We start from the raw sequence: 21003 nt of genomic DNA, 5'->3' as shown, positions 1-21003 counted from the left end.
TACTTTATTTTTCTCCCCAGCACTTCTCACCTTCTGACCATTTCTTATTTATTTTACTTTTTGTCTTTCTCCTTCCATGAGAGGGTCACCACGAGGAGGGCAGAGATTTTTACCTGTTTTGTTCACTGTTGAATCTCAGCCCTAAAAGAGTACCCAGTAAGATTTGGTAAATACTCAGAAAGAAGTCTTCCCTGACCACATTCAAGGGCAACTGCCAGAGCTCTCTGTCCCTTTGTCCTTTTTCCTTTTCCTTCAGAGCATTTATATATATATATATATATATATATATATATATATAACCCTGAAGTTTTCCTTTAAAATTGGTTTACTGATTTTTTTCTCACCCCTCACTAGAATGGAAGCTTCCTGGTAAGAGGGAGTTTGTCGGCTTTGTTCACTGCTGTGTTCCCAGCACTTACAACAGAGTCTGGCACTGTTTATTTATTCAATCACTTTTAGTTGCATGAATGATCCCCATCATGATCACAGCTCATATTCCCTGAGCACTGAGCATATGCCAGCTCGTTTTACCTGTATTCTCTCTCCAGATCCTCATAACAACCTTCTGAGGTGGGCAATATTATTATTCTTCACACTGATAGATGAGGAAACACAGACGGTAACTTGTCCGGGGTCACAAAGAGAAGAGCCAGCAATTAATTCTGAGCCATCTGACTTGAGCTATGGTTTTAGTCCCTATTGTACTGACGTGACCAGAGCTGCACCGCAGAAGAACAGTGCCATCACCTCTCCCGGCCTATTGCAGTGGTTTCTTCATCACAACCACCCTCTCGCCACCTCCAAGCCATTCTCCACACTAAAGCCAGAGCAACGCTTTCAAATAGCAAATCTGATCACCCTACTCTGTTCGAAATCTCTTCAGTGGATTGCCATTGGCCAAGCACACATTTCTGGGGTCCTCCCCGTGAAGGTGATTGATTTTTCTAACAACTTCTCTGAAAGGATACCAACATCATCTCTGGAAAAATAACATATTATGAACTCAGGAGAAATGTTCTACCTTTGAGATAAGAAATAATGAGAAAAGGTTTATTTGATTATGATAAACTTTACTGGTAATTCAAGAAGTATTTATGCTATTTCTGATTAGAATCAGCAAGGTAGATGTATTAAAACAAATGTTCTTGGGCCCCACCCAAACCCATTAATTTAGAATCTCTAGGGACAGCGTCAGGAAATCTACATTTTTAACAAGTGCTCTAGGTGCCTCTTGGATTCACTGACCTAAACCTTTTAGCTCTACGACACCAGGCAAGTGTCTGTATGTTGGGCCATACTGTATAAACCATCAATGTCAAGACTAAGACTCAACTAGCTCTAGCCAATGACCACTAAGGACACTTTTATTCAAAAATAATGTCATGCAACTCATGAATTCAAACCAGACCCTAATCCAGGTCACAGGTTTCAAAAATGTGTACTGCTTGAGCAGCTCAGGCCACGTCACAGGAAACTATAACTATCATATATGCTAAACACAACTCACTTATGCCAGACCAACAGTTTTGCTTCAAAATATTTTCCCTCCAAAGATTATTCCATTTCCTCTCCTAAATATACCATCCTGCCATGACTAGGAAATTGAGAGAATAATGAACAAAAACACAAACTATGTCTTGCCCTTAGCTTACCAGTTGACTTCTGAGCTAGTGCTGTGTGGGGTTCAAGGAAAAGCAAGTCTATTCAGGTTTTTTTATATTCTGAAAAATCCCTAAAAATGTTAAGAGATGAGCTTTGTTAATGGGGACGATCATCAATGATCATCCAACCATCATCCCAAGACCTGGCATTTTGTCAGGTTTCCTTGACATTGTCAGAACTAAATAAATTCATCTCCGGACATGGGACACCATCTCCTGGCCCCTGAAGCTGAGAGAAGAGGAAGGTCTTACCAGGCATAGTCTTCCTCTGCATACAGCCCTCCAGCTGGGGGGTTACTGGACAGAGCAGCAAAAGTATGGAATACTGATACGAAATCAGTTGGAGCTCAAGACTGTATTTTTCCTTTTTTTAAAATACATTTTAAAATTATTTAACTTGAGCAAATTACCCAGACAAATGATTTGTTCCACAAACTGTAAAAAACAATAACAACAACAAAAACTTGATAGAATAAAGTTAAATAAGCCTAAGAACTACTTTGAAACATATAGGATTTAATTGTGGTTCTACAGCAAGTTTCTAATCTGAGCCATGTTATATGGTTTAACCATTTTTTTGAAATTTCAGAAATGTATGCGTACTGACTTCTAGCTCTGATTATTTATTTTCAAGTGCTTCTATATAAAAGAAAATGTTCCACCCTACACAAGGCAGAAATTAATAGTGCTTTAGAAACTATGATTGTGTATTGCAATATCCAAAGACGCCTACAGGAGAAAACAAAACATTTGCAGAAAACAGCTAGAGAAATAAAATTTTCAAGATATTTCATAGGTGTGAAAACAATTTTTCATGATCCATATTGAATAACTACCTATATAAGTTATTGTTCACAGATTCTATGTGGTCTATGTAATAAATGGGATCTATCATTATATCGATGGACAAAGCAACCCCTGGTTAGACGTACTACGGCAAATTAAGGGGAAAGAAAGTGAGATTATTCAAATTCAAAGAAGATTATTCAGCACTCACTAAGGTGAAACACAAACAAGAATATGAAGACGAGTGCAAATTTAGAAAATTTCTAACTTTCCTTATTTCATTTCAGTCTTCTAATTACAAATTATAGATTTAAAGCATGAAATCACTAGGTTATTTATTTCCACCAGAACCGTCTAATTTCCTTACAAGTTCTTATGGTTTTACCTCTAGATACCATGCCAAGGAGATTGTTTTCCCCACCCCACCCAGGTTCTGAAACTCCACTCAAACCCTCTTCGCCATGAAGCATGCAATGACCCCCTCAAGACTCTTGAACGTGCTGACAGAACCTGCCAATACACAGGGCAAAGACAGAAGGGGCAAGTGGCATTCTCTGGGATTTCAAAAGGCCCCACTGGTCAAACGAGAGTAGCTAAAGATGTTTAAGTTACCAAAACCAGTGCTTTATTTAGACTCCACAATTTTAAGCAATTGTGAAAGGCAAAGAAAACAGGTATTAATGCTAGCACAAAAATGTTTTTTAAATTCAGTGTTTATTTGTCAAATACCAATTGCTTTTTCTTTCATTCCTTTCTGTTTCTGATCTTTGGAAAAACCACATCAGTATCAAATGTCACTTAGTTCTTACTCAAACAGAGGAAAGGAGACACAGCGGCTGCAGCAGTGACTTAGCTGACCTGGGCCCTGAATAAAAACAAACCTCTATAAATCACCAGATGTAAGCAATTGGGTAGTGATCACTTTAATTAATTGAACAGCTTTCCTGAAATTTACTGTATAATTTCGACCCTCCCAACACCTTTCCCAGAAGTGCCTAACAATGGTGTTTTTTTTCTTGTTTTTTGAAGGAGGAAAACATTTTTAACTTCAGTGGGTTAAACATATATTTAAATTATTCAAGATTAGGGTAGTGAATTACTTAATTTTAAAAATTAAACCATGCACATTCTAAATGCTACCTTTAAATGCTGAAAAGTCAAAATTATTCCAAAACATCTTCAGTGCATGAATATAAACATGTCATCTGCCCTAAACATACAGCAAATTTAACAGAATGTTAATTTTATTTGAAAACTCCTTTTGTAAAATAACATGCAGTGGTATTTTTAACTTCAATCACATATTTAACTTTAACCGTATAAAGCTCATATTTTAACGTGATGTTTCTGAACCCTGATTTCCACTGTAGGCACTGCACTTAAAAGAGGTTACTCCAATGCCTTATGAACAACTCCCATTTCGCCTCACAAAACTGCAATCATTCTCCACTAGTAACCATGTAATAATATCTAATCCACAGCTCCCATGCCAACCATTAAGTAATACCTGAGTTCAAGTCCTAGTCTACAGAATACAATCAAATACATGTCTCCATGGGATGAAGGTGGCTTCTCTGAATCTCAGAGATCAGTTCAGCAAAGACAGCAAAGCGTAAAAAGTATGTTGTTACAATAATACTTCAAAATTAGGAGTGAGAAAGAGGAGGGCTGGAAAACAAGTCAACCAATTTGAAGAACACTTCTCCATTATCTGCTGAGGGAAGTATTCGTATTCAGCTTGTAAGGTCCTCACTCTAGCCCATAGGTAACTGCTACCCGAGATCCCTGCAAACATACATGCGAAATGCTGCTAACGTTCATTCACTTACAAGGAGAGAAGTGTAACATTTGCTGAGACTGGTCCTAGATTTGGAATGGTCTCCAATTCATTGTTGTTCAGTTTCCTAAAAATGCCCAAAAAAAAGAGGGGGGAGAAAAGATGATTAGGTAATCTGTAATCATGGAGGTGAAAACTTTTTAAAATTATTTGAAGACACCTCCCAAGTTAACAGTTTTAAATAACTTATTGTTATCCAAATGTTCTTTACAATTAAGTAGTGTCCTGGGTAGTATATTTTATTCAAACCTCAAATAGAAAATAAGACTCACACTTCTCGAAGGCTTTGAAGGTGGCTCAGGGAACTTGCCTTGATGAAAGACAATCTGTTGTGACTTAAGTCCCTATGAGAAAACAAAAATAAAATTATAAGTAGTTTTTAAAAATCACTAATAGCACTTACTGATGTACAAGGCAGACTGGATCTGTGAAATACCTCTATCAACACTAGTGACAACATAAGAAATAATTGGTCCATCCTGTCCATAAAACCAGATGGTTAACCAAAATGCCCAACTCAAAAATACAAACTCTGAGGACAAAATTAGTTTAGGAGGCTGGCAGATTCAAATGCTTTAAACCCACAAATGTTTTAGGAGATGTTTTTTGGCACAGGGTGAACAGATCTTTTGTGAGCTGGCTGTTTTGCTTCACCTTCCCCATCCCCTACCATCTCCTCACTTCCAACTTGATATGATGAAGTCATGGCTTATGAAAAGTGGCTAATTAGGCAGGTTGCTGAGACTAAAACTTCTCCAGAAACCTTTTTATTATCATAAAATTAAGCATCAGTGTCTTTATTATAGTAAAACAAAATAAAAATTGCTTTTCACACATTTGTTTCTCAGGGTTAAGGCACCAAATTATTTAAAGTGCCATTTTGTGTGTGTGTGTGTGAGACAGAGAGAGAGAGAGAGAGAGAGAGAGAGAGAAACCAACAGAACCCTATGCTTTCCTATATTCCCCAAATCTCAATATCTGGTAATATAATGTATAATTTAAGCCATATCAAGTACCTACCAAAGTTAAGCAGAGTGTATAGACCCTTGTGATCAGATTTCTTTTCAATCATTAAAATAAATCTGCTTCTTACTCAAAGACTCAACCTAACATAGCAACAATTTCCATAGGCTATTATTTAAAAAAAAAAAAAAAGGCATAACAAAACTCCTACATACATACACAATCTCAGCATTTACCTCAGAACATCATTTCAGCATTTAAGATTCAAACTATGAAACAAAATCTGCCCAATATTTGGTTATAGTCCTTATATTTGTCAACATACTGAATATGTGCCTTCAAAATGGTGTAATGAAAATGAAATGGCTGAACAGCTACTGAAAACCAGGCTAACAACAGTATGGCTTAAAGCTCTCCTACTGAAAGAGGTTAACCATCTCTTACTAAATTAATTCTTTCAGTGTTTAAAAATGAAGATTTTATGTAACCCAAGTTTCAAATAACCACATTTGATTAGTGAAAAGCATGACCCATTTGTTGTATGCATAAGTAAGCCCCTCCACCAAAAAAAAAGGCAGAGAAATCACATCCAGAGAGGCGGTGTTACTTAGTGCATATCCATTAGGTAACAATTAGAAATCATACATCCTTTGAATTTTTGTTTTGAGAATAAACCTGGATCTCTCTATTTCACCTATAAAAAAAAAAATCTGCAAAGGTTTTATTTGAAACATGTTTGCCTCAAGACCTACCAGACAGTAACAGACATGAGTAGATTTGTTCTGGTAGAGTTATAACATGAAAAAAATCTGGCACAGTCTTTAAACTATAAAAATCCTGCAATTACAACCACTGCTGTGCATGCTCACCACGCTGGAGCCAGACACTTTCCCTCACAAACCCAGCTCAGGTCCATCTGGAGTTCATCAAGGAAACCGTGAGCCCAACAACTCACGTTAGGATTCAAACAAAACCTGTGTGCTTTTAGCACCACAGACAGTCACACATTTCCCACAGGGTTTAAAAAACAACCAAGGAAAAGAGTCCTTCACCTGGGAGGTAGCCTGAGTCAACAAAAAATCTCACTTGGACTCACTTAACTAAACATTGAACCAGCATAAAACTGCATCCCCTATTGTTTCAAGTTTTAAAAGGAAAGGGAGAACCAAATAGCATTTACATTTAATACTGGAGATTTTCTTTTTAATTAGAAAAACTGAAACCACACTCTTCACTTCATTGTAAGGATTATTTCACAGAGCAATCCTGTGAGAAAAGAGGTCGAGTGCTTAACTGTTTTTCTACCAGTAATGGGATGAGATCTCCAACAAAAGACCTTTAAAAAATTGAGAAACTGCCTTCACAGAACAGTGCACATGCTGAGGACCACTCACTTCTGATTCAGAAGCAGGAGCTGGCAACCTTAACTATTTCAGTTATTGCAACACTTCCATTCCTGAATTTTGTGTACCACCATTAAAACCACAATATATGTGGGAGAAAAAAAAAGTCACCCCTTACGTGACTTTTACTGCTAAATACTTAAAGCCATGAAAATTTAATGCACCTAAATTTAGATTGAATACAGTTTATGTTTCAGAAATGATTACTTTCCAGTTAAAGGATGTCACATTTTCCTAAATTTTTCTTATATTGTTTTTATGGCTAGACCATTAAACACAAATTCAAGTTGTACAATCGTCCCTGTTTTCTTAAAACCCATAACATTCAGTAGGGAAAGCAGATTCTTCATTTTTAGAGTTCCATTAACGAACATCTTTCCCAAGAAACCTGTTTTAAAAACTTCTGGTAGTGAGGTTAATGAAAGGGAAAGGTGGTCAGGCAGGGAGGTATTAACTATTTACCCAGAACTCAGCTGGCCAAATACTTAAACTCTACATGGTGGAGAGAAGTCTCTCTTCCTGAATATCAGCAAGAGAAGAAATATGTATGAAAATAATTAATTTACAACATTTGGTTCCAGCTATCATTTTCTTCCTTTTAGCATTTGGAAATCTGACTTCCAAGTCAAATTTTAAAATGCAAATCCAGCCCAGCTTCTTAATCAATCCCACTGGGGCCTGCAGAGCTGCTAATTCAGCAGAAATCTGGAAAGCTGAAAAACAAAAAGCCAGGCTGTAGCTGTTTTAAGACACTGATCCAAAGTGACTCATAAATCAGCCAGCTATGTTCAAGTTTTAGTCTGGAAAATATAGAAAAACAGCTGTGAAAACCATATGGACTATTACCCCTACCCTAGCCCCAATTCTGGTACCAACTAAAGAATTTCTAACAGGAGAACACTAAAGAAATCCCATCAGCAGAAAGTACCTTTCATACTTTTTGTGTCTGAGCCCTGCTAAATCAAACATTTCTCTGTGATACAATAAATAATTCTGAAATTCCAGTGAGATTTTAATATTACTTGAAGCTCTCACTGGCAATTGAGCAACTTTTCCCTGTTTTGACTAAGTAACATATTCGAAGAAGCACTCCTCTTTAGGTTCAGGACTCTGTAAGCACAAACTCTAGATGTAAACTCAAGTCTGCCTTTCAAGGCAGTTGTAAGCAACCTTCAAATAACTACTGTTTTAAGAGCCACTTCCATTAAAGTATTAGAAGTTACTTTTTGAAAGGTGAACCTACTACAATACTATTGCTCAAACTATTCAACTTTTCATACGTGGGGTTTCTATGGAAATAAATTACAACTGAATAAAGTGAAAAAATAAATACACATGTATAATAAATAGAAAGACTGATTTTTTAAACTTGTAAATTCAACAATTAAAACAAAAGACAGACACTAAATGTTTTCTGAATAGTGCTCTCATAGGCTAGTCCTAAGGCAAATTTTTACTACCTTAATTACATAAGAAAAGGAAGTTAAAATATGGGAAAACAGTATGCATTTTTTTTTTTACTTCTGAACTCTGAAGCAGTCTATTTAAAGCTTTTCTCATAATGTAAAATTTAAGAAGCACCTATCTTATGCCTCCTGTCACAAACACCAAGTAACAGAGAAGTTACAGCTCAATTCCTTGTGTTTTTCTACTGCTGTCAAAGGTGGAGAGAGAAGACCTCTAGAGCTTTAGGCACAAACAAAAGAAACATTTACAATAAAGAATTCAGACCACATGGTTTGGTGACAACTACAAAGTTGGTTAAAAATCACACAAGTACAAGAATGACAGAGCTGTCCAATGAGTGATCACAGTGGGGCTTCTGACAACAGACCTAATGCTTATTTATACAAGTGGAACTTATTTTCACATACATTTAAGGAATGTGGACTTGTATTGAGACAATTTACTGCTGGCGGAAATGTAATTAAAGATTGTGCTAACCAAATAAACTGTAATTTGTTTTTAGTGTGCCACCAATTTATCTGCAAAACAAAGTCCTAATTAGGTCAGCTACTTTTAAGACAACGTTTAAATAGGTATCAAAACCCTTTTGGTTTAACTCAACTTCTAGTCAAAAGCACTACAGTTATGTTTTTTAAAGACATCCAAATTCACAAAATACTATATATTGCACGATCCAAGAGGCCACTTGATATTGAGAAACTATTGAATATACCTTAGATTTGTGAATGATCCAAGCCTTTCTAAACACACCCCAGGAAGCACTACTGTATTCATTTTCTTTTTCTCATCCCTCTATTATTCATAGGTGTTCACCCCCAGTCATTCAAATGTTCAGTTCCATATGTCATCAATAGAGCCATTCACATTTCATGAATAAGGCAGCATGACCTCCACAAGGGGCAATTGAACAGAATTAGCCACAACTAATTGAAAGTCTTCCTGCTTTAGGTTAAAGCCCTTATCTCCTACTTCAATTGTAATAAAAAACTACCAAATAAAACAGCCCGTGATACGAGATTAAATATTAATCTAAAACTCTCCAATCTACTTTTTTACTAAACCAAAGTTTATTAACACACACAAAGAATAGGCTTTTGATGGTCAACAATTCTACAGTCCACAAATAAAAACGCTGATTAGCACAATGATTTAAAAACACCATTTCTTACTATCAGTCTTATTAGGACATTAGGATAATCTACTAGGAATTGTTTAAAAACTTCGAATTTTCATTGCCGTTCTGCTAGGCCCACACCTAAGGACTAAAGATGGATTGCACTTTTATTTCTTTTAAGAAAGAAAGAAACAAAGAAACACAAGTTTCAACTGTTTGTTGACATATTACACGAGTCCTCCAATTTTAACAAAACTAAGGCTGGGAAAGAATAAGGAAATGACATTTGCAAAGAATCAGCCTTTCCAACTCAACTAAGCTTTCTTCCCTGTTCTTATGCGCAGTTGGCAGTGATTTCTGGTTTTCGGAATTCACAGTCAGCATCCCCAAACTTCCATAACAGTACCCAGCAATGTCTCCTAAACTGTCTGGGCGTTGAGAAGCTACAGAAATCACGCCCTTGGTTCTGAAAACTCTAGTTCCTTCCTTTCCACATCTATTGATCAGTCTTGCCAACTTGTTACCGGAACGAGGACGTGCTACGACGTGGTCGAGGAGGGGGATTTATGGAGTTTCCTAAAGTGAAATTAAGCACAGGGGAAAGAACAACAAAAGAATGTCTACCATAGCTTGCTTGGACAGTGCCCGCACTCTGTTGAGGGGGCTTCCCGAATGAAAGGAGCGCATAAAAAGACTGGTTTGGAACAGGAAAAGGGCCCGAAGCAGTTAGAAACTCAGTGGAGCCACAGGATCATACACTCAGAGGGAGAACTGCGAACTCCGGTAGTCCGCAGGTTGCTACCTCTCCAGGTCAGGCAGGGGCGCGCATTTGAGCCCCTTAGGAAAGCTCCAGGCGCAGGACGTAGACTTTACCTCCCGGAGTTGTCAGTGCTTCCCTCCCGTCGCCCATCTGCGGCCAGGCTGGGCGCACTAAGGGCCCACCTGAACGACCTGCAAGGCACTGGGGAAAGGAGACCGAGGTGCCGCCGGCTCCTTTTCCATCCCCACGGCGCGCCGCGCGAGGCCTGGGCCAGGAGAAGCTGCCCTGGAAAAAGCTGCTGCGCGCCAAGCGCCCAGCGCCCGGGCCCCTGGCCGGCTCTCCAGAATCTCGCGCGGCCCCTACACCCACGGGACGAATACTTACAGCCGAGCGACCCAGGGTGGGAGCGGCTCGGGAAGGCGCACCAGCCGCTGGCGACTGCAGTCCAGCAGCTCCCCGAGGCAGCGGCAGGGAGCGGGACACAGGCGCTCAGCTGTGACCCCACGGCGGCTACCCTCGACTGGGCCCGCGCGCCCCAGCACCGCGCACAGCAGCAACCCTAGCGCCGCCGCGGGCGCGCGGAGACTCGCCGCGCCCATTGCGGTCCTGCGGCCTCTCGCTCGGCCTTGCGCTCCGCAGCCGGCGCGCATTCGGAGCCCGGCACAAACTTCCAGCCTGGAGTGGACGTCCGCGCTCCGGGCCGCGTGTGCGCGCCCTCCTCTCGCGCTCCCAGGTAAATTCCTTTCTTTTACTCCCCGTAGCGAAGTCCTTTCATGCCCCGGAGCAGCGTGAGGGAAACAAACAAACAAACAAAAACGGCCAACTGCAGCAGAGTTGCAGTGCGAGCTGCGTCGGCGCGCCGAAACCCCTTCTTGCCCGTAAAAGAAACTTTTTCTCCGCCTCCCTGCAGCAGAGCGCCAGGTCCCGGCTCGGCGGAGTCGGGGGGCGGGGCGTGCAGTGGCCGGCGCGCGTCCATAGGCTACAGGTCCCGGTCGCCCGTGGCCACGTGACAATAACAAGGCTTCAGCGCCGGGCGGGAGCACTGGAGAAAGTGGAGCTGAGATTGTAGGAAATTCGGAGTTACATTTTCCAGCCTCTCGGTCCAGAAGTCTCCAGTACATGCTCCAGTACTGGGAAGCAGATATTAAATGGAGTTGAAGAGAAAATGGGAGTGAGCGAACAAGTGGGGAAATGTTAGGGCAGCTCTCGGAGTTGGAGGTATTTAGGGGAACTTCAGGAGAGTAAAGTTAAGTTAGCTCTTTTATCAGGAAACCTTTCAATTCCAAATTTTAAACAATTTATAAATTGTCTTATCCACAGATGAAACAGTGGTTTCAATGAAAGTACAATTTTTTTAAAAAAAATTAATACTGGTGGGTTTTTCCCAATAGGTTCGCTCCAAAAATAAGAATAACATGTAAAAGTCATGGTATTGGAAATGGTATATTGAGTTACAAATAACCAGCTGTAGAGCAGTGGATTGATCTGGGGGAAATTATGGGAAATAACCTTCTAAAAAACCGCGATGGCAATCAGATTGCATGCAATAGCAAGAAATAATAAAAGTCTCAGTAATATTTCAAAGCAAAATGAAAACTAGGACATTGGAGGAAAAAGTTAATATATGTACAATGGTCCACCTTTGCTTTGACGACAAATCAAAGGACTGATGAGAAATCCTGATTGAGAATGCTACCAGCCTAGAAATACTTGGCTGCCTCCTCAGCCTGGGGTGGATTCAGCATACAGGACTTCCCAGTGAAGTCTGCCTTAACTTACTCTTACAGGTGATTGGGGCCTCAGGATATTGGAACTGATGGAGACCTCAGAGATCACATGGGAATGCCTTCCTCCTCTAGGTCAGGAAATAGAACCAGAGAAGGCAACTAACCTGTTTGTGGCAAAAACTAGAAGGTTGTTTTAAACTTCCACTTCTGCACTCAGTGTTTCTTGCGTGCTCTCTGCCAAAGCATCCCTTGGGGCTGCCTAAACTGTTCATTATTGAGGAGTAGAGATAGCTTGTAGAGTTGAGACTTTAACTCCAACTCTAATGCCCATTGATTTCCACTGTAACAAATCACCTGTATAAGCACTCTCATTTGTGGGGCAGAGAAAAGAATCACTTTGAAGTTGAGACACACTACTTCACATATGATCAACCCATCCTCTTCTTTCCACCTATCATTAGCATCAACTCCATCACCTTTTTTGATGATGTACATTTAGAAAATATTTATAATGATGGCACCTTGGTTTTGAATGAACATTTGGCCTTCTTGGGCGTGGTCAAGATACACCACACTTAAACTATGGATTTTCCAGCTCAGTCCCATCTGTTTCATATAAGGGAAATCAGGCTCAGTGCATTGGAGTTTTTAAAAAGAAGAAATATGCCATTACATACATGCCATTATGTATAAGCACGATGGCATGAGTATGGTGGCTTGCTGACTGACACATCACCTGCATGGCAGAGATAGAAATAGATTACCATTTGGGGGAGGCTTGGCTCATTTTCTTCCCCCATTCTACACTTTCCTTATATTATTTCACCTTCTGTGAGTTCCATTTATATACCCACATGCTGGTATTTACCACATCCATGTTTCTAGCCCAGATCGTTCTCCTAACTCTAGACCTATATATTCAACCATCTTAGATTTAATGCTCAAATATAATGCCCAGAATTTTACCACCCCTGAACTTCTTTCCTTCTGAGTTCACTGTCTCAAGAAATGATACCTCCCTCCATCCGGATGACTACTGCCCCAGAAGCCTTAACGTTCACCCTTAACATTTCCTCGTTCTCACCACCACCTGTACATTCAATCAATTTGCAAGTCCTGATGAAGCTAGCAACTAAATGCATCTCTTACCTATATCCATAGACATTATAAAAACTCAGACCGCCATCAGCTCTTGCTTGGATTACCGCCATAGCCTCTTTCCTATCTAGTATTCCAGTCCTTTCTCCACAGTGCAGTCAAATGATATCCCAAAAGCTCAAATCTGGGTCTGTGACTCAACTGCCTAATTCCTTTCACAAGGTCCCATTGTCCTCAGAGTAAAGTTTAAATTTTTTTGAGTGACATATGCAGCCAATGTTTGTGTTTGGCCTCTACTTACCTCTTGAACTCATTTAATCATCTCCCTTTTATTCTAGTAACTACCTGCAGTTGTCTTCCCACGCTCTGCTATTTGCCTTTGGCCCTTCTTTACATGCTGATTCCTCTGTCCAGATCTGCTTGGTTGATTTCCACTTCTATTAAGCATCCCTCTTTTGGAGGAGTCTTCCCTGAGTCCTATTTTAGCTCTTCCTCCAATGCACTCCCAGCACGTACAGTATTCACTCGAATGTAACTGGCCATTTTCACTGTACTACTTCCTAGGTAATGCTTAGAATTTCCACATCACCATGGATCCTATATCCTTTAAGGGTTTCACCAGATATGTGCTGTTAATTGAGTTATTTAAATTTTCAGTACCTCAGTTTCTCCATATCTAAGTTGGGAATGAAGTAAAAACTCTCTTACCTGATTTCCATTTATCAGTTCGCTGGATTAGCTGTCACTGTCTGTTCCCTCTGTAAAATTTACTGTGTTCCCCCAAAAATAAGACCAGGTCTTATATTAAGGTTTGCTCCAAAAGACGCATTAGGGTTTATGTTCAGGGGATGTCATCCTGAAAAATCATGCTAGGGCTTATTTTCTGCTTAGGTTTTTTCGGGGAAACATAGTATTGACTAATGCCTATCACTGGCTGATATCTAGAGGCTACCAGCCCCTCCCTTGTACACTTTTTTCATGTTTGCTCCTACTAGTCAAATGTTGATCCGTAATAGATTGTAGTTCCAGACTTGTTTATATCTATAATTACACAATTAGATTAAATATTGTATAAACCAAATAAATACGAGTGCAACCAGAAAGTAATATCATTTCTATGATAGTGAATTTGAAGCTTGGGAAAGATTCCATTTTAGAAAGATTCTTTGAAGGTGATCACTTAAACACAATGCTATCAAATTAGATATGGGCAAGACGACTGTAAAAACTGGGGAGAAATTATAAATCTAGGAGATTTCTTCACACAGATTGCTTTGCAGGCATCTTTAAATTCTTGTTCTACTTTAAAGTAATCACAATTGGGAATCAATCAGCTGAGGATGTTTTATGGGTGGGGCTCATGTTTACACAAAAGTTCACATGGTTGTTGAGAGAGCGAAATAGGATGACATGTAAAGAATGTAGCACACATTAAATACGGCTATTCTCCATTTCAGTGTGGCCTCCGCCATGCAGTCAATAGAAAGAGGAACCAGTTGCACATGAGAACTTGAAATCAATGTAATACTTTCACAGACTTCTCAATCTGTTCATGAACCACAGGGCAGAACTCCCACTGGGTATCTACCTGAGCAGGTGAGGACTGAATGTCCTTGAGGTTTCTCACAGCACCGTGCAGCTTCTTTTGTAGTACTTTGACAAAAGGAATGAAGCCAGGAAGATGGTCTGTAATCGAAGGGAAAATGGAACTTAAAATTCTGTTTAATCTCCCCAAATCTATCAGTGAATAACAGTGACCCAGAAACAGCCTTAATGTGTCACAGAATTCTCTGATGGTCTCTCATGGTATAGTTTCTCTAGGTACACACACACACACACACACACACACACAGAGTAGTAGTAGCAAATGTTGATTCTCAGTTCTTGTGGCTAATATCTCATAAATAAGGATTTAATATGAGGTAGTCAAATTCATTTTGACTAAAGGTCTTTTAACATTTGAATTAAAATGATAGAAAGTATTGAATTTCTCTGCTCCTAGGTTTACCCTGGTTAACCAGGTAGTTGAAGATGGACTCTCCATTGGTAATCCCGTAAATCAGACTCAAATAGCTTCTTATTTATAGTTTTATCCTGGTGAAGGCAAGTCCCACCCATTTTCAATACAGTCTCCTACCATCCATTTTATGGTTAGTATTACCCAGCCCCAGCGCTCTTTTCAGTTTTCCTGTTTTGTTCTCCCTCTGGCAAGTGTGAGACTTTCTTATCTTGAGTGCTGGCAAGGGCAATGACTCACCGATAAAAAGTAATAGAGGTGCTAAGCTGTCAGTTTTAACATCCAAGGACAAGAATGAAAGCTAAACACTCAGTACTTGCTTTATCATTACAATGAATGACACAGTTTGTGTAAGTGTGAACTGTGAAAAGGGAAAAGAGATAAGGCAAAGGAGGAAGAAAAGCACAAAAATCCCCAGATAATGATGCCAAAAGCAAATGTTGCTGTACTCTGTAACCTAACCATATCTTTCCCCATTCATTAAGGCATTTTAGAAGGAATAGATAACCTCCTTTTCTCACACGCACAAAAAAATGCAATGCTCCACTCAGAGAGCAGGAGAACAGAATCTTACTTTACAAAACCCCTGCTAGGAAGTGTCTTAACTCTTTAGAAAATATCTAGAAAGATGAAGATAGGCCACCCATCTGTTTTCCTCAAGTTGGCCAACTGTACGATATTACTTGAATTGAAAACAATGTAGTCTCAACATTCACTTAACTACAAATTAAACATATGCTATTTTTTATTTGACTCATTTCTCAAGTTACCCTCTAGGAATTATGTATGCTCTGAGGGAAATTCATTGAGGACAAAACTGGATACTCTGGAAATCAGCTCAGTGTATCCTGGGGCGCTGGGAGGGCTGAACCCTGAGTTGGGAAGGGGCTCAACCAGATTCCTCCAGATTCCTGAGTGGGGAGTGTCCTTCCCCAGCAACAGACCCTTTCAGGGGTCTCCAGTTTCTTAACTCCTTTAAGGACCTCAAGACACTTTCTCCTCTTCTTCCAATCCCTGCTCCATTTTGTTCTCCTCTAGCCAGAAGCAATATTAAGACTCCACTGGGAATTTCAACACATATAAAATAGCCCACCGTCTCAGAAATGCAGAAATCCAAATGCTGCATAGTAGTATTGTGTAACTATAAAGTCCCACATAGATTCTAGTTCCTATGAGTTAACTCTCAAATTGCTGTTTTCTTTTCATTATTCAGGGAATTAAAGTGAGTTAATTATAGAAACGTTCTGCTACTGGCACTATTGACCAATGGAATGTTGGAACTAAGGAAACCCTTCACTATTACTCCTGAGTAAAATGAGGAAAATAACTGTTTTTAAAATGGAAAACAAAGAAAAACATTTTATAACCTTAATATAAGACCCTTAATGTATGTGTTATGACAGCATACTATGTATATCTTGAGATTTTTAATAGGAATTTAATTATTCTACCTCAAACAGTTAGTGTATAACTCAATTTATGCCATGAGGTCAAAAAGAATTTTTAGGCACATTTACTAAAAAGACTCATATATCCCTCCTGGGAACTTTTCTGCAGAATATTTTTCTCTTCTTGGATGAACAGTTGGCCTATACACTATTCTAAGAATTAATTTGCATTTCCAAACCATGAGAGTGCTCATAATGAGTTATTTATTGCTTTTATTTATAGTTACATCCTCTTACACATTTGATATTTACCCAGGCCTGACTGTCAAATTATTACGGTGACTTTGTCATGAATATTCTCAAAATCAAGTTCCCTACATTAAAACTTCTGCTTCTATTCCTAACATAAGGATGACCGTCAAGCTGCAGTGTTTACATATTCTTCTGCATACGTGTTTCAAACAGAGAACAAAGAAGAATTTTGGTGATATGGAGTCAGGTTCAGTATGACATTGTGCTTCTGTCATAGTAAAGATAATGCAAATACTTTCTTGCTGAAATCTGAAGTTTTTAGCCCAAAGCTTTTGCACACATCTATTATGTTTATACATTCATACAAAAAGATTTCCAAGGAAACACTGACATACAGCATGAAGAAGCTTTCAAAGTCACCTTGCTCATCTGCTTGCCCCCCGGGAACAACCGCGTCTGCAGCAGGCAGCCCCCCCACTCCTACGGCTGCTATTTCAGACTTGAACAGCTTTTGCAGTCAGAGCATTTGTCTTGACAGCCCAGATAAATAAATTCCTCCCTCTCTCTCGCTGCCATTTGAGCTTTTCTGCTTTTTCTGGACACAAGAGAAGCTCTTAACAGAAACACTCCTTAATTTTCCTCTGCAAATTAAATCATTGCAATTTTTTAAAACATTTTCTCCCAAGGACTACTCTTCCTCTGGCCGACACCCTCATGAAAATCAGGAATACATACCTCTTTTCTGTCTACCTGCCTTGTACAGATGAGAATGGTGAAAGGAAGTAGGAGATTCCTTCAACTCCACAAATAATGATATTCAGCATTTGTCAAGCTCTTACTATTCTTACTATTCTCTACATTTGTCCTATGTATTAATTTATTTCTTACACCACCCTTGAGGGTATCATCCCCATGTTACCAGATAAGGAAACTGAGGTACGGAGATGCTAAGGAATTTGCACATGGTTGAGTTGGGACTCAAACGCAGTCAATCGGACTCCACCGTGCTTCACTGCTTTCCACGCTAGTCAGAACAAGCAAGGGTTTCCAAAGTCTTCCTTAAGGCTGAAGGGAAGGGGCTTCCAGTCAGCAGATTGGGATCAATCAGGAAAGCATGGAATTTGGTAATTCTTCATGGTGGTTGACTGCAGTCACTCCCTTTCTTTTCTTTCCCTCTTTCTTCTCTTCTCTCTTCATGGATTCAAGTTTAAGAAAAAGATTTGTCTTACACGTGTGTGGATGTATGAATCAGTCACTTCAGATTCTGATTTGTAAAGGTAGAGTGGTGCTTGAAATCTAACGATTAGAGATTAATTGTATGTGCTCAGGCATGACTTTCTCCCTAAAATGTTCTGCAGTGTCACTACACCCTACCCCAGGATGTTGCATAAAGTGTCATCAGCAGTTTAGGGGCAGTGTTCTATAAAACGACATATGGCTTTCAGGAGAACCTAGGTGGTTTGTAATCAGAAGAATAAAAAGATGCAGAAAGGGAAACAGACTGCTTTTTTTTACAGTTTTGTCTAGGACTGCACGTAATTGGGGGGCCACGATGGGATACATGTGACCCAAGAAGCCCAGAGAAATGAAGTATTAAATCTAGAGATTATATTTCAACAGTTGAGATACTTTGCATGTGGTCGCAGAATTTCGTTTTAGTTTTTGGTTTATCAGCTAATGTTAATTTTTATGCTTTTCTAACTCCTGGACAGTTGAAATTCTTTTTAAGTGTCCTAAATTGGCTAGTTTTAAATTCTAATTTCCCAGTCAGCTTTTTAAAAGTCCATTGCTCCAGGAACTTCTCAGAGGCTGTTCTGTGTTAGGGGACTCTGCCCAAGTTCTCTCAGTGATGCTTGATTTAGTGTCTTTCTCACATTCAAAGACCCAATTCATGTTATAAGATAATAACTTTTATCATCTTAATTTATACTTATTAAGCCATTCATTGCCATGACACATAATTTCTATTATGAATAATATAATAGACATGAAAATGAACTTACTGGGATTCTGATAAAAATCTATGCTTTCTAACATTATAAGAGAAAGTACTAGAGATACAAGCTTCCCGGTGTTAAAAGTGAACTCATTTTTGAATTTTCATCATCTAATATTAAGAGCTTTCGTTGATGATTTTGAATCTATGCACAAAAATAATTCATATTAAAGTATTGATGTTTTTCCAATATTTTTAAAGTATGTTATTAAAAATACAGCTTATTTGAACAGTTTGTCCTAGAACATTAAATTATTTAATGTAGTGGTAAATTTTTAAAAGCTAAGACATATCTTAAAAACAGGAATTTGGACAAACGTATTTCACCTAATGAAAGAATACCATAGGAAGTTAGCGACACATGAATAATTAATTGCGTTAAGTGCTGATGGGTCTGTCATTAGAAGTTGATGAGCATTTTCCTGAAGTTTGTGATTATTCATTGAAATTGATATGCTTATGTAGGGAACAATAAGGTGTACTATATTTTTTGCCTTGTAACTTGGGATCTTTTCCTATAGTGTTAATGAGAGTACATGCTAAATGTCTCAAGGTGAGGGTAGGATTCTCCATCTTGTTAGTAATTACACTTGACTTCTTGTGATCCAAGACGAGAATGTTGGAAACAAAATTATGCATAATTTGTGCATACTGATTGCAGTCACAAAAGCTTTTCTAAAAGTTGTGCCCTAGGCAGTTGTTTTTTTATATCAGCTTTTATGAAATCACTCAAATGTAGCATGCTTGCCTCCATTAAAAGTAACTAAAATATCCTAAGGCAATGCATATTTGGTAACTATAGTTACTTTAAGATGTGTTTTATATGTGACTAGATCTGAAATTAAGAGCAATCAGTTTTTTAAAACTGATATTTAAAACAATAAAAGGAGGTTTCAGTCAGAGAATCTTTAAAATATCTCTCATCTTTCATTATCCTTAGTTCTAAAACTTATACTCAAATATGATTCCTCTGGCTACCATTTAGAAGGCACGGAATAAAACAAAACAACTCACAGATGATACTGTTTTTCCCAGGGTGATCAGTGTAACTCTGGCACCTCACATGGGGAGACAATAAACATGCAGACTCTTTGACCCCTTTCCCAACTTACGGGATCAGAAATCTATAGATAGGTTCTGGGGATCTGCATTTTAACATACCCTCCAAAGTTTGGTAATCTGCATCTTGCTACTCTGGAGTTGTGGAGGACTAATTCTCCTGTTACCATCTAACGTTTCTTATGGTTTCTTTCCATGGGTAGCGAAACCCTTACCGTGAATTCATGAAACTTCTTTCTTCCCACCCTGCTTTGTCAAATACAGATGAATTTTATGGAGTATGGAAGAAGGCACCATGATTCTATCTTGAGTAATCATGGCTGCCTGGGAACAGTATGGAAATTTGGAAAAAAGAGGCATGCTTTCCCATATATTTACAAGGACAAGGAGAATATATTCTGTGGTGCAAAGCAATAGATACTTATATAATGTATAACAATAAATAATATGCTGCTGTACAGACAAATTTGTACTGTCAGCCAGCACTGAGATACCAGCTATCTGAACAGCCCACTATGCAGTTGTCCATTTATGCTAAAGGTTAACGAAGCACTTAAAGCTGTTGAAAATCCAGAGATCAGAAAATTCCTGAGTATATTTCTAATACATTTGTCAGGTATGTGTGTGTTGGGAGTTGGGCGGGTGTGTGTGTGGGGGGGTGTTTCTTCCCCATGATGTGAGCTCTTTGAGTCTTTGAGGCCAGGAACTGATGGTCTTAATGATCTATGAATACCAGCTCAGCTAGTGGCAGCACCTTTCACCCAGCCACTTACTCCAACATCTAGGAGTTATCCTCCCTCTTCCCTTTTCCTCACAGTTTACAGCTCACCCCCCACATCACCAAGTCCCACCAGCTCTGTTTTCAAAGTATATGCTGATTCTCACCAGTCTCAACACCTCCACTCCCACTACCTTATTCCAGCTTCTTTCACCTGGATTAATGGAAATGCACCCAATCTCTGATGCCAGACTCTTGAATTCCTCTAATCAGTTCTCCACAAATCAGCCCAAGCCTTCTTTGTTAAACATAAACCAGATTCCTCTACTCTCCAGTTCAAAATCTTCCTGCAGTTTCTCTCACACTTGAAATAAAATGGAAAGTTTTCACTGTACTCTAAGAGGCCCCACAGGATCTGCTTGCTTCCCCAACCTTATCTCCCACTGCTCTGCTCTGATCTTGCTCCCCTTCCTTTTATTTCTGGAATATATCAAGGTTATTCTCACCTGAGGACAGTTTCAGTTGCTGTTCATTTGGCTTAGAATGTGCTTCCTTGATCACCCCCTTGCTCATTCTTGCCCCATTAAGTTCTCTCCCCAAATGTCAACTCCCAGAGAAACTTTTCTTATCACTGCTTCAAAATAGCCTCCCTCCCCTCCCTGCCCCTAGGTGATCTCTCATCCTTACCCTACTTATTTTTCTCTTTTATATTATCACTGTCTGAAATATATCTATATCTCTATCTCTATCTCTATCT

General features: G+C 39.2%; 1 protein-coding gene and 1 long non-coding RNA gene across 2 annotated transcripts in view; both read right to left on the bottom strand.

Annotated features, from left to right (window-relative positions):
- The window catches only part of LRIG3 (leucine rich repeats and immunoglobulin like domains 3), a 44878-nt gene extending 34013 nt beyond the window's left edge, over positions 1-10865 (bottom strand). Inside the window, exons 1-3 of the mRNA XM_019742463.2 lie at positions 10376-10865; positions 4557-4628; positions 4277-4351 (exon numbers count right to left, since the gene is read on the bottom strand). Of these exons, the coding sequence (XP_019598022.2) occupies positions 4277-4351; positions 4557-4628; positions 10376-10641 (413 nt within the window). The 5' untranslated portion in view covers positions 10642-10865. The remainder of the gene's footprint in view (positions 1-4276; positions 4352-4556; positions 4629-10375) is intronic.
- On the bottom strand, positions 3143-3657 carry LOC141570078 (uncharacterized). The gene is made up of 2 exons (XR_012493926.1): positions 3588-3657; positions 3143-3312 (listed from the first exon to the last, which is right to left on the bottom strand). It is a non-coding gene; the product is annotated as an uncharacterized LOC141570078 (long non-coding RNA).
- Positions 10866-21003: the final 10138 nt, after the last annotated feature.

The sequence above is a fragment of the Rhinolophus sinicus genome, linkage group LG02, assembly GCF_036562045.2.
Source record: "Rhinolophus sinicus isolate RSC01 linkage group LG02, ASM3656204v1, whole genome shotgun sequence".
NCBI lineage: Eukaryota > Metazoa > Chordata > Mammalia > Chiroptera > Rhinolophidae > Rhinolophus > Rhinolophus sinicus.
This window is presented reverse-complemented; position numbering and strand designations above follow the sequence as displayed.